This window comes from Heteronotia binoei, chromosome 8, assembly GCF_032191835.1.
Source record: "Heteronotia binoei isolate CCM8104 ecotype False Entrance Well chromosome 8, APGP_CSIRO_Hbin_v1, whole genome shotgun sequence".
NCBI classification, from domain to species: Eukaryota; Metazoa; Chordata; class Lepidosauria; order Squamata; family Gekkonidae; genus Heteronotia; species Heteronotia binoei.
In genome coordinates, this window is record NC_083230.1 from 94918731 (window position 1) to 94933560 (window position 14830).

Genomic DNA, 14830 nt, shown 5'->3' on the forward strand with positions numbered 1-14830 from the left:
GCCAGCCAGAACCGTGTTCCTATGCGTTCCTGCTCAAAAAAAGCCCTGAGTTAGACAAATTCCCACTGAGCACTGGATGACCTTGGACCAGGACCAGGGCTTTTTTGTTGTTGCAGGAACTTCTTTGCATATTAGGCCACACCTCCAATGTAGCCAATCCTCCTGGAGCTTACAGTAGGCCCTGTACTAAGGTCCCTGTAAGCTCTTGGAGGATGGCCTACATCAGGGGTATGCGGCCTAATATGTAAAGGAGTTCCTGCTACAGAAAAAGCCCTGACCAGGCCATTCTCTCTCAGCCTAACCTATCTCATAGCATTGTTCAGAGGACAGAATGGAAGGGGAAAGAACGGTATAAACAGCACTGAGCACTTAGAAAGAAGGACAAGGTAGAAATGTGTAGCTAGATATAGGGCTACCACTGAAAATATCAGGTCTCCCCTTCTCATATCCATAATATTTAGTTCAATTTAGCCCAACCCAATATGATAAAATGGAGTAGAGCAGAATGAGGTAAGCAGCCTTGGGACTCCACTCAGAAGAGAGATGGGGTATAAATGAATAGATAAGCACCCTTATTATTATGCTGTGTATTTTCCTACCACCAGCAGCCCATGCCAAGGAGAGGGAACAAGGAAGTTCATGTTGTAATTACAAGAAGGAATGGATGTTACACTGGGGGTCTTGCTATAAGCTTTTGCTTTAGAACGTGCAACTCTGCCCAAATTCCTACACTAATCACCTATTATTACCCTATTTAACAAGCAAAATAACTATGCGTTCTACTACAATGTCAGTTTTTTGGAGCTATATAGCAAGCAGAATAACTATGGCAACCCTATGAATTAATGACCCCCACAATCTAGGATTGCTGAATGCGATTGTGTCTCAGATGGAGGGGTTTGGGGAGCAGTCTGGGAATGGGCGGGGATGTCCCCAATGTGATGACATGCGGAAGTGACATCATTGAGTTGGGCTAACTCTATGGTTAAAATTGGGTTCAAGCCATAGAGTTTTGCCCAAAAACCAGAATGTTGGGGTCGTCACTGTCCGGGGATGGGGCTTCCCCCACTGGTCAGCAGCAGGCAGAAGCCCCAAAAATCAGGGGATCCCCCATCCGAATTAGAGGTCTGGGAATCCTAGTCCTATTGTTAGCATCTTTGGCCATGTCTTGCAAACTGAGGGCTGTGGCTTCCTGTATTGAGTCTTCCTCTTTTCCTGCTGCCCTCAACTTTGCCTATCATGCTTGTGTTTTCCAGTGAGTCTTGTCTTTTCATAATGTGACCAAAGTATGATCACCTCAGTTTAGTCATTTTAGATTCTAGGGAAAGGTCAAGCTTGGTTTGATTTGGAACTCACTTATTTGTCTTTTTGGTGACCCTCCCCCAACTCCACATGATTCAACTTTCTTCCTGTCAGCTTTCTTCACTGCCCAGCTTTCACACCATACATGGCAATAGGGAATACTATCATATGCATTATCTTGGTCCTCAGTGACACACTGTTACCATGAAGCTCCTTCATTGCTGCCCTTCGCAGTTTCAATTTCCTTCTGACTTCTAGGTTGCAGTCTCCCTTTTGGTTGATGATGGCATCAAGGAATAGAAAACCTTTAACAATTTCAGTTTCTTCATCAGCCTTAAAGTTGTGTAATTCCCCAATAGCCATTACTTTTGTTTTCTTGATGTTCAGCTGAAATCCTTCTTTGGCACTCTTTGCTTTAATCTTAATTGGTAGTTGTTTTAAGTCTTCATTTTTTTTTTTTTGCCAGTAATGTGGTGTCATCTGCATATCTCAAACTGTTAATGTTCCTTCTGTCAGTTTTGACTCCTCCTTCATCTAAATCTAATCCAGCCTTCCTTATGGTATGTTCTGCATATAGAGTGAAGGGACAGGAAGATAAAACGCAACCTTGTTCTACTGGAACAGTTTATTCTTTTCAATTTTGGTGTGGGAATTATATTTGCTGTTGTTATTTACTGGTTTGCCCCACACACATGTTTTTCTCCAAACTAAAAGCATATTTGTCTGGCTGCTTAGTTACAGGTCATTCATATTTTGGGAGCTGTCTCTCTATAGAAAATACATATATTGGTCATTGTCCTGAAACATGGCAACCTCCAGAAGCTATGAATGGCTGGCAGAGCAACTGATCTTTCCAAGAATGTTTACAACAAACCCATTTTTAGATCAATGCCTTGTAGCGATACATGAGAACTGACTGTAGTGGTTTGCAGGTTCTGAGTATCAGATGCCAGAAGTCAGGCAAAACAGACTTGTTCAGTCCAAGGTCAGGAATCCAGAAGCCAGGCAAAGTGGGAGTTGTTCAGTCTAAGGCCAGAGATTCAGAAGTCATGCAAGGCAGAGTCAGTGACTTAGCGTCTATTATACATGTTGCATCCATGCCCAACAGCCTGTCTTGGCTGGCTTTATAGTCCCATGTTTAAGGGATTTGGGAAGGGTGGGATTCAGCACAGTATAATGCCATACAGTCCACTTGCAAGGCTGCCATTTTCTCCAGGTGAACTGATCTCTGTAGTCTAGGATTGCCAGATTCCCCTGGTGGAGGTGAGGGTCCCTCACCGCTAGGCCCATGGCCCACTGCTGATCAGCTGGCTATTGAGGGTGGGTGGGGGGACTGACCCTGAAAAAGAGAGAGGCCAAGGTGACATTGCAGCAATGTGTCTACCTCACTTCTGACGTGACTCTGAAATGATGTCATCAAGAAACTAGATTTACCACAGATTTTTTTCCCCCAAGTACCACAGTGTTGCCCTGACATTGTTGAGTGATGATACCTCTTCCAGATCACATTGGAAGTGGTGTAGAAATGTCGCTGCAATGTCAGCTGGGCTTCACTCTCACTCCTGGTAAGTCCCCCCCCCCATTCCCTGCTGGTTGTCAGGAGGGATCTGGTAACCCTACTGTAGTCTGGAAGACAATTGTAAATCTGGGAAATCACCAGCTCCCACATGGGGATTGGCAACCATAGGTATTGCACCTGGGACCTTCTGCGTCCATGGAGACACGACTCAGCAAGGGAGCATCATCAGCTTTGGATGCAGAAGGTCCCAGGTGCAATCCGCTGCATCTCCAATTAGAAGAATCAACTGGCAGAGGATGTGAAAGACTTCAGCCTGAGACCCTGGAGACCCACCACCAGCCAGGGTCGGCAATACTGACCTTGACAGCTCCATGCTGATAAGTCCTCACGGTATGTTTTGGTTCAACTGAAGTCAGTCTTCATTGCTGTGAGAAAAGAACCAGCTCGTGGAAGCTTTTCTTGTGAAACAGGGAATTTAGTACAACCCTGTATTTGTGCCTCGCTGCACAGGAATATTTCCATCAAATTGTCGTAAAGAAGATTTGGAGCTTGGGACTCCTGTGAATACTACTACTCTGCCAGAACTCGGACCTCTGCACTGTAAATTTGGACGATTTCGCCTTTTTGAAACTGGGGTGTGGGTGTGGCTTCTATATTGTGATTGATTTCACATCATATTGCTATAAATATTTATTCTCTTTCTATAGTTTTTCTGTTTTGAGGCTGGTTACTCGCGGAGGTATTTACCTTTTTTCCTGCTCCACTTTTCCATGTTTCTCTTCTCTGTTACTTTATTCTCATGTCAGGAGCAGGGGATGCCCTGCCTTCAGCTCTTATTTCCCACCACTATCAGTTTTTTACCATAGAGTTTCCAGCACTTCCTACAGAGGTGTGATGTCATTTCTGAGTTTTCCCCAGAAGCGATATCATGGGGCGTTTTCGCACTGACCTTACTCGGGAGCAATGTCCCTCTTCACCGCGCAGCATCTGCATGGATTTCGCACTAATTGCTCCGCAGAACCCGGAAGAGCCGCAAAGTCCCGCGGCTTTTGCGTCGCAAATGTAAACTGGTTTTTGGCCAGTTTACATTTGCAACACAAAAGCCGTGGGACTTTGTGGCTTTTCCGGGTTCTGCGGAGCAATTAGTGCGAAATCCGTGCAGATGCTGCGCGGTGAAGAGGGACGTCGCTCCCGAGTAAGGTCAGTGAGAAAACGCTCATGGTTTCCTGATAGTGTCCCTCCATGTCCTTGTGCCCCTGGACTCCCGCTTATGGGCAAGCCAGGCCATCCACTGTAGAACAAATACCTTTGTACACAACAGCAGCTGTTTCTTCGTCTTTTTTCTTCACTAGATTTCGTGCCACAGTGTATCCCTGCCCTGAGTCTGCTACAGAACGGCGAGAAATGGCTGATGGAGTGAATACAAGGATTGAAGATCTAAACACTGTAGGTGGCTTTAGCGATCTTTAGGGTTCCATGTGCCTGCTTATGGCGGGAGCTTTCTGGACAATTGTAGCCCTGGCCTGCTAAAGTTTAGCTGATTGGTGGACAGAAACTGGTGGGCCAAAGGGGGGAGCACAATTGTTATAGGGAGAAAAATTAAAAAGAAAAAGAAGGTCTTGTAGATTTACAGGAAGTTGTGACCATAGAGTTTCTGGCAATTCGTAGAACTACCCAGAAGTGATAAGGGTGGTTCTAGCAACTCTGTGACAGTCTGGTGTTACTAACCCTGTATTATTAGAAGGAAAGGTGTAGCGTTTTAATGATTTGACACCATCTTTACTTCCAGAACTTTTTTCTCTGGAAAATGAGGTGCTGGAACTCTCATGAAGGAAATGAAGGAAAAACACATGGGCATCCTTAATGAACTTTTAAACATTTTTTGAGAATTTTGTTTCCACTAAAAAGTTCCAGAACTCCATTCCACTGCATTCCCCCGGGAAGAAAAGCGCTGTTAACTTCCAAGTTCCGGTATTCAGATAGTCTATCACAGGGCTTTTTTTTGTAGAAAAAGCCCAGCTTGAACTCATTTGCATATCAGGCCACACCCCCGACACCAAGCCAGCTGGAACTGCATTCCTGCTCAAAAAAAGCTCTGTTCTATCAGCTTTTCATTTAGCATAATCCTGTTTCTACTCTAAATTAATAAACTGACTGTAGCAATTTGCATCTAAAGAAAGTCAGGAACTTGAATGTAAAGATAGTGTCGTCATTAAAAACAATTAATGCAGAAAGAGATGATTATCAAAGTGTTCAGTGACTACCTCTGAGCAAACCCTGAGATGGACTCAACTGAGATGAACTCAAGCAATCCAGTGATTATGTAGGCCAGCCAATCGGAACCATGCAATCTTCTATGGGACAGATTTAAAATTTCAGCTTTTGAGGGGGTGGGTTCTATTAAAAGGTAAGATATTACATGGATTGCATTCTTGATTTTGTTTTCTGCGTGTGGGAGAGATTCTTGCTATTGGTGCACAGAATTCTAATGTAAAGAAGGGCAAATTGTGAAGGAAACATGAAGAGCCTGGTGCCAATGACAAGGATGGATACTTCAGGCAATTTTTGAGAGATCTCAATGGCTGTAGTTTAGGCATTGGGGATCCAGAGCCAAATGACCCCAAGGATGGGAAAGGTGTGGATTACAACCTGGAGTCATAACTCTGTAATGAGTATTGAACCTATGTTTCTCATGAAAAGTATGACCTAAGGCCAGTACTTTCCTCACAGGTGATCACCCAAACAGTGTCCCTCCGTCGTGAGCTGCTGCAGCAAGCATTTACAAACCTGTGGACTTGGGAAATCAAGGTGAAGAAAATGAAGGCCATCTACCACATCCTCAACTCTTGTAACATTGATGTCACCCAGCAGTGTGTTATTGCTGAGATCTGGTTCCCCGTGGCAGACACAGGTCGGATAAAGAAGGCTCTAAATCAAGGAATGGTAAGATGATGATGATAATGAATAATTCGATTTTTTAAACACCCTATCCCAGGTTGCATCAGGCTCTGGGTGATGTAGAAGGGTAAAATGCCATAAAACAGTATACAGCTTTAAAATCCTATAATTTGATAAGAATTTAAATACCAGAGTAAAGGAAATCCAATAAATTTCTAATCCAATTCTGGACTATCTGGCCATTTTCAGGGAAAGGGAAGAAGGAACTTAAAACAGAATACACAGGGGGGAAGGGAGAAGGGTGCCAGCTGATAAAAAAATGTTCCTGCTCTCAACTAAAAGCATGGCAGAACATCTCTGCTTTGCAGGCCCTGTGAAATTACATCAGATCCCTGATGTCATTTGGTAGAGAGTTCCACCAAGTCGGGGCCAGAACCAAAAAGGCCCTGGTTGAGGACAGCCAGACTTCACTAGGGCCAGGGATCACCAAGATGCTGCATCTGGAACTCCTTATTGTTTTTAAAAGTTGGGGGGGGGGGGTTGCTTTGGGTGAGTAGTCACCAAACCCAAATTTCCAGATTTTATGTAAGTTAATGACAACATAAATTGGGTCTGCATATGTTGGGACTTGATTGTGTAGGCTCCATGCAAACAGGATAGCCATTTGTGAATGTCCAGTAGATTCAGAAGTTGATTGACTAGGCAGGATAAAGTGGACACAATCTTACATTTTCCCATCACGTGCGGCCAAATCTGAACCAGACCTTTTACAAGTATTCCTACACAGTAGAAAGTCTTTATAATGAGAAAAAGAAGACAAAGGAAACAGCTGCTGTCAACTCGATATGTAATTGTGGGAGCTTTATAAAAGAAATCCACGATCCTCAGAATGTGCCAGGCATCAACTAAATAATCTGTAGACTTTGCTAACATCAGCTGTTTTCATTTCTATTTTCTTTTTGCCATTACCATTTTACAGCTGTTTGACCCATGCTTCACTAAATATAGAAAAAATTATATTCCAACTAGTCCATCATATAAGCTGCTGCTTTGGATCTATAAGCAGGCATGCTGTGAATTTTGCAGCAAACCTGCTTACCAGGTGATCATACCTTGCCTGCATTCCTTTGATTACATATAAGACGAGCTTCTGATTGGATCCCCACCACATTCCCTGGTGAAGTTAGATCCAAGCAGGGCCGGCTTGCCCACTAAGCATACTAGGCGGTTGCCTAGGGCACTGGGAGGGAGCCCACCAAATTGGGCTTTCCCCTCCTGGTGCCCAAGACAAATGCCTAAATTTGCTTCTCCCCCCCACCTCTCCCTCCGCTGCCACCATCACCAGCTCCCTCCCTTCCACTGCACTGTCCCCCAAATGGTCAGATCCAAGCAGGGCCGGCTCGCCCACTAAGCATACTAGGCGGTTGCCTAAGGTGCTGGGAGGGGGCCCATCGAATTGGGCTCCACCCTCCTGGTGCCCAAGACAAATGCCTAAATTTGCCTCTCCCCCCCTCCATCGCTCCCGCCCCCACCACCACCACCAGCCCTTCCACTGCACCGCTGCCCCCCCACGATCAGAGGAGCGTGCTGTGACAAGGATCAGCCCTACTAGCTTCGATGTGGCCAGCATCTGAGCGTTCTTTGGAGAGCTGGAGGAGGGTGGCTAACAATCTAAAATGGCATCAGAAACAAGTACATCAGTTAAAACCTTAAAAAAAAACCATCATGGTGATATATATCAGAATAATACAGACAATTTCCTAAAAATTCCTTTCAGGGATTTTCCCCCAGTAGCTGCTGATGTGCCTTAGAGGCAGTGTTAAAGACATTGATAAACAGTAGGCAGATCCAGGCAGGTTGGCAGCCCTCTCCCATTTTAGATGTTATATGCCAGCCAGAACAATTCAGTTTTACAGGCCCTACAGAATTGGGAGAGATCCTTCAAGGCCCTAATGGTCTCCGGAAGGGTGTTGACAAATGAAAAATATGAATACTTTGAATGATTTGCATTGCAGTTCTAACTGAATAATATTTCTAAGTGCACTGATTTCAACAGACTTCTTAAGGCTGCTTAGAATTAGAACTGCTTAGAATTGGAGAAGAGGCAGCTGAGAGGTGATATGATCACCATCTTCAAGTGCTTGAAGGGCTGTCATATACAGGATGGTGCAGAATTGCTTTCTGTTGCCCCAGAAGGTAGGACCAGAACCAATGAGTTGAAATAAATCAGAAGAATTTCTGACTCAATGTTAGGAAGAACTTCCTGACAGTCAGAGTGGTTCCTCAGTGGAACAGGCTTCCTTGGGAGGTGGTGGACTCTCCTTCCATGGAGGTTTTTGAACAGAGGCTAGCTGGCCATCTGACAGCAATGCGGATCCTGTGAATTTAGTAGGAGGAGGCATTTGTGAATTTCCTGCATTGTGCAGAACCCTGGAGGTCCCTTCCAACTCTGTGATTCTATGATCTTCACCAGTTCTATGATCTCTATTAGCCCCTTATGATAGAGCTTTCCTCAGTAAGCATTTATTCCAAATAAAGTAAGGAATCCTGGGAGCTGTAGTTCAGTGAGTACATTTGAAATGCCTTTCATAAACCTCTAATATTCCTAGGATTCTTTGGTAGATTCTATGGTAGTTGAACTGGTGCCAGACCAGTTTTTAGACTGTGATATAAGCACAACCCAAGTTATCAGCATCTGATTACAGGAACGTAGTGGTTCTACAATCAACCCTATCCTGACTGCTGTCCAGACCAAGATGGCACCTCCTACCTTTAACAGGACCAATAAGTTCACTGTAGGTTTCCAGACAATTGTGGATGCCTATGGTGTGGGAACTTACAGAGAGATCAACCCAGGTAAATGGAGCATTTTATTTTTACTGTTTCCTACTTTGAAGACTGGGCTGATGTGGCCTTTCTTCTTGTTGATTCTTGTTGCTTCAGGTAAGGTGCTTGTCTGAAGGATGTATCAGCATTTGGGCATGGGTAAATCAAATGTATCAAAAGAAAATTAGGCAATGTACCGTAGATGCGCACATGTTTTTATTCCTGGACAGTGCATTTAATTTTTATCCACTTCTTTCAAGAAGTTTAGGGAGAATATACGTGATACACCCTTCTCTTTATTCTCACAACAGCCTTTTGAGGATAGTTATGGAGAGGGAGAGAGATTTGCCTAAAGGTACCAGATGAGCTTCATGGCAAAAGGAGGATTTGAACCTTGGTCTCCCCATTCTAGTACCACATTTAATCCCGATAGCCATACCCATTGCAGTGAAAACAATAGATCCTGCAGCATCATACAAAATGAAAACTACATTATGGTACAAGTTTTTGTGGGTCAGAACCCACTTTGGTAAATGCATGAAATACTGCTGGAGAAGTAAGTTAATGTGGCCTGCAAAACATGTTTTCCCCCAACTCAGTTTAGCTTGAAAAATGACTCATCCAATCTGGCCACCTGGATCCATGCCACAGTAAGATCGAGACTTGACTGCTGTAATGAACTCTACATAGGCTTCCCTTTGATATCAACTCAGAGATTCCAGTTCCAACAGAATGCTGCAGCTCAGTTTTTATTAGGAGCTAAGCAAATAATGCATATTACAACTATTGTGCAGTCACTCCATTGACTGTTCATCAGTTACTGAACTCAGTTCAAGGTATTTCCTATCACTAAGTCCTTCAAGGCCTTGGTCCCTCATATCTGCGAGATCACTGGTTGAATAGTGAGTCCAGACTGTGTGAATCAACCAGACATTTCTTTCTTTACAGACAGAACAGTCTGAGAACCTCACAGGCTGTTGCCAACTATATACACTCCAGCAACTCCAAACACGCCCCTATTGTTTGGCGCCAAATGATCCTATCGGTTTCCCTAGGATCCTTCATTTGCATGACCAATAGGAGTGTCCTACATCCTGATTAGCCAGTTCTGTAAGAACAGCCAATCAGCATGAAGGCACTAGGATCCTAGAGAAGAATAGAAGCTCAGCATGAACACAATACATAACACCACCCACCGTAACTATTTCACTCATCTGAGCTAGGCCTTCTGCTTGTGCCACTCTGCAGATGGGCAAGATCAACCACAGCCTGTACATGCGTTCTTTGTAGCTGCCCCCATTTTCTGGAACGGCATGCCTGAGGTCAAAAAGACTTCCATGCTCCTGGAATTTAGCAAACTATGTAAAATTGTTCAGGAGGGTATATTTATACAGGAGACAGGGCTACATCACAACTGATTGGCCCAGGAAAATGCATGGTCTTTCTACTGAAGCCATACCACATTCTGAATTTTGAAACATCACTATTAATACTTAATACTTTATTCAGATGACAGCTCCATTTCAGATTTTTACAATTCCTAGTCCTATCGCTGATTAAAAGTATCATCCTTTTAAAAGCATTCATTTACATCATGTAATCCACTTTGAGTCTCAGTGAGAAAGGTGAACTATAAATAACATTAATCCATCCATGAATGGTTACTCTTTTGTTGCATTTTCTCCTTGAAGGGGAAATCATTGCTTAGTAGAATTGCTGTTGCTCAGTTCTCAGAAGACAGTCTGTATTAGGGTTGCCAGGTCTGTGTTGGAAAATACCTGGGGACTTTGGGGGGTGGATCTGGGAGATGGTAGGGTTTGGGGAAGGGAGGGGCCTCAGCATGGTCCAATGCCATAGAGTCCACCCTTCAAAGCCACCATTTTCTCCAGGGGAGCTGATCTCTACCGGGTGGAGATCAGTTTTAAAAGCAGGAGATCTCCAGGCCCCACCTAGAGACTGCAACCCTATTCTGTATCCTGAATTAATTTCTGGTGTGGAAAAACACACTTCTTGAGATACCTTGTATGGAAAATAAGCTTGATTAAATAGCTTTTCTTTATTCCTAAAGGAGCTCATGGCAACTCTGTATAACAGCACCATCTACAGATTCTACTTGAGATCACAATTTAAAGTCCTCTTCTGTGATCCATCTACATCTCCCCAGTATACTCCCAGCACTAGCTGTGTTCCTCCAACAGCTTTCTGTTTGTGGTGTCCTCTCTTAAGATTCTCTGCAGGGCAACATTTAGGCCTCAGTCTTTTTTTGTGTGTGGTTGAACTAGTCTTCTGGAGTGGCTGACTAAAGTGGTTAAGGTGGGCGTCTTTACTTCCTGAATTTGCAAAGGCCTGTTAAATGGGTTTATTTTTGAGGGCATTGGGTAAAGCTCAGATTTTTTTTGGTAGATTTTCCTGCAGTTTTAATCTGTCTTCTGTTTTTTTTCTGTTTTCTTTTGTGAGGAGACTGTTACACTGTGTTGTAGCCTTGCAACCTCTTGTTGCATTGTTAGCAACCTTGAGTTGAAGGAGATAAGACTAGATATAAATATTTTGAATCAATCAATTAAGACAATATCAGTTTCAATCAATCAATAAAAACAGGGATTGCTGATAACATTACAAACTGGGCCTGAACTTCAGGAGGATTTTGGCTCAGTTTATAGTGGCGCACTGAGCAATCCTGTTTCTGGCCCACCCACAAATTCTGGGTGTTGGCATCATCACTACATGTCATGGTAGAAGGCCAGCATGTCCAAGAGGTAGAAGTCTGCTTGCTGTATCCAACCTGGATGTTTTCTTTTATGCTAACAGTTATAATTATACTTTAACAAGTGACTTCCTTTTTAGGCAGAGATTTTAAAACCTTTTCCCTTTTCCACAGCCCCCTACACTGTAATTACCTTCCCATTTCTGTTTGCGGTGATGTTTGGCGATTGCGGTCATGGTGCTGTTATGCTTGGTTTTGCTCTCTGGATGGTCATGAATGAAAAATCCCTTCTAGCCCAGAAAAACGATAATGAGGTGAGTGTCCTGAGTGAAATTATATCCTTGCAACAAATGTCAAGCATTGTTCCAGGACTGGTGAACTAATTCCTTTCAAGACTGGTAATATGGGGCAGAGTGGGGGATCGGGGGGGACATTGGCATGCCTCATGTACTATTCTAATTATTCCTTGGATGTGATGATTGCCTTTCTGTGCAGATCTGGAATACCTTTTTTGGTGGCCGCTACCTGATCCTGCTCATGAGCATCTTCTCCATCTACACTGGCTTCATCTACAATGATTGCTTCTCCAAGTCATTCAACATATTTGGGTCTTCCTGGCATGTCACCCCCATGTTCAATAAAACATGGACGTAAGTGGTAAACTGGATGTTTGTTAGACAAGATACCCAAAATATATAGCTAGCTCATAAAACAGAGGTCCATCAGTGGCTATTAGCCACAGCGTATTGTTGGAACTCTCTCTCTGGGACAGTGATGCTCTGTATTCTTGGTGCTTGGGGGGGGCAACAGTGGGAGGGCTTCTATTGCCCTGGCCCCACTGATGGACCTCCTGATGGCACCTGGTTTTTTTGGCCACTGTGTGACACAGAGTGTTGGACTGGATGGGCCATTGGCCTGATCCAACATGGCCTCTCTTATGTTCTTATGTTATGTTCGTAAAACAGCAGTTATGTATCCTCGTGCTCCCCTCCATAACATTTCATGGAATTTGCTTCTTGTCATGGCATTGAAACATTCCACATTTTCCTTCCCCAGCCTGACAGCAGTGGCCTGTTATGTGGTGCATGGACAAAGAAACACAGAACATCATCATGTCAGGATACCACATAAGTTCTGTTGGATATTATAGAAGGGTGGTGCTGGTTTCATGTGGTTGCCACTTTTAGCAACAGCCTTTGGCCTTGGGGTAAGAAAGGGAAGGATGGGGTTAGTGGAACAGAAGAATTTGGCACACATCAGCAAAACCAATAGATGGAGATTGAAAGGACCTTTCAAACAGCTTCTAGAGTTGCCAGTCTCCAGTAGGCGACTGCATTATTGTCACATGACTAGAAGCAGTTTGTGGTTAGGGTTTATTTATATTTTGGGGATTTCAGTTGTTTCAGTTGGCAATAGTTTAAATCTGCTATATGAAAAAATATTGTGAGCCTTCCACCCATCTAGTTATCTCCAACATGGTGTCTGCTAGCGGGTTTCCAGGTACCTATTTGCATCTTCCCTAATCAAAGGGCCAGCCCTGGTTTTCCTCTACCTGCTTGGAACAAAAGGTGCTTTGAAAGAGCCTGAGGGATACCACCTTTGTGCATGCAGGGAGCAGTCATGCAGAAACCCTTATTCATGAATAGGGTTGCCAGCTCTGGGTAGGGAAATTCCCAGAGATGTGGAGCATGGAGCCTGGGGAGGACAAGGTTTGGGGAGAGGAAGGATTTCAGTGAGATATTATGCCATAGAGTCCACCTTCCAAAGCAGCCATTTTCTCCAGGGGAACTGATCTCTGTTAACCTACAGACCAGTTGTAACTCTGGGATGTCTTCAGCCACCAACTGGAGACTATCAACTCTATATGCTGTTTGGAAAGCAGGTTGGTGTAGTGGCAAACAAGGATGCTTTCAATCCAGGGTGGATAGCCATTCCGGGGGTCTAGCAGGCAGGGAGGCAGCAACAACATGCAAAGTGCCTGGCTGCTGCCACCTCCCTCCCAGCACCAGGAGCAGCTGCTAGCATCCCTGAGTTGGGATTTAAAGGTGCCTCCTGATCAGCTGCTCAGTGCCTTTTAAATGGAGCAGGGAAGCTGGCAGCTGCTTCTGCACACCCCTTCCCCATGATTTGAATCACTGGGGAAGGAGGAGACCATGAGAGGCTGTGGCAGCCAGCAGGGAGGGAAGGCTGCAAGTTGCGCCCCCCCGCCAGGAAGTAGGGGGCAGGGCCCCCACAGGCCCCCTGTAGCTATGAGCCTGGTGACTGCAGGTTCTTTATTGCTATTAAATACTTTGAAGTTGCGTTGCTTGGTCACCCCTGGCCCACCATAGAGGATGAGGGGGACTAGGGTTGTCAGATCCAGGTTGGGAGGCTCCTGGAGATGTGGAGATGGAGCATGGAAGAGACACCCATTTTCTCCAGAGGAACTGATTTCTTTAGTCTGGGGAAGAGCTATTATTCTGAAGGATCACCAGGTCCCACCTGGAGGTTGGCATCCCTAACAAGGCTATGTGCATTTACCTACAAATAAGTGCCATTGCACTCATTGAAAGTTACTTCTGAGTAAACGTGACTAGGTTTCCTTGTGATTTTAATGGTAAAGTTAAGCATATGCTTTTTCTGTTTCTGGACAATGTGGATTTTAACATGCTTAGCTCTGGATGGATTTTGTGTGATATATCAGCAATTCTTTACCAAGTGTGTCTAGTCTTTTTTTTAAAAGCCATTTGACATCCTAGTGCCCCTCACTGTTGCCTTGATCTTAAGTACAAATTACTATTTCTTCCTCATTGTCCAATGACTGAAGTTAAGATCAGACCAGTGGTTCATCAAGCCTGGCCAAGAAATAGGGAGTAGAGGCCAAAGCCTCCCCTTATGTTGCCTTCTAGCTCTGTTTTCAGAGTTTTTCTGCTTCTGGATGTTGAGTGCTTTTTAGGAAACTGGCAAACACTGGAATAATTTTACTTAGTGGAAATCGCTTTGTGTGTGTGTGTGTGTGTTGTATACAAACTGTTCAGTGAGTCAGGCAAATTTGTATTGGTCTGCACTATTAATAATCACAATAGGACACAAGATGGTAACACAAATATATTTACACACAGAGAACAGAATTAACGGGCTTATTGTAGAATGAACATGAAAGGGAACAGAAGCTTGTGTACACTTAACTATAACAAATCAATAATACAGCAGAAAGGCTAATAACAAAGTGCCAACTTGTAGAGAACAATATTGGCACAGGAAATGAGGGAACTTGAAAGGGTTGCTTACAAAGAATCCAAAAGGACCTACTTAAATTCCTAATCCATCACTGTGACTGGCAGAAATGCTGTGGAAAGAGATTTATTGGCGCAATTGTATTCTGAAGCAGGATTTGTGTTACTGTGCGGAAGAGGAATCTTCTGTGTTGGCAGGCCCATAGCTTGGGGGGGGGGGCGGCTGTGTAGATCCTGCCCTGACTTCTGGGTGGGGCCCCCCAACCAGCCACCAGGGGCTCTGCCATGGTCTCCTCCTTCCCCATCATTCATATTGTGCCAGAGGGGCAGCAGGAGTAGCCACTGGCCTCCCGGAGTAATTTAAAG

The 14830-nt window shown here is 44.3% G+C and overlaps 1 protein-coding gene across 2 annotated transcripts in view; it reads left to right on the plus strand.

Moving 5' to 3' along the window:
• Positions 1 to 14830, plus strand: part of ATP6V0A4 (ATPase H+ transporting V0 subunit a4) — a 66704-nt gene that overhangs the window by 17028 nt on the left and 34846 nt on the right. For both annotated transcript variants that reach the window (XM_060245650.1, XM_060245652.1), the window contains 5 exons: positions 4174 to 4267; positions 5552 to 5764; positions 8425 to 8575; positions 11424 to 11563; positions 11745 to 11899. In XM_060245650.1, coding sequence (XP_060101633.1) covers positions 4174 to 4267; positions 5552 to 5764; positions 8425 to 8575; positions 11424 to 11563; positions 11745 to 11899 — 753 coding nt within the window. The remainder of the gene's footprint in view (positions 1 to 4173; positions 4268 to 5551; positions 5765 to 8424; positions 8576 to 11423; positions 11564 to 11744; positions 11900 to 14830) is intronic.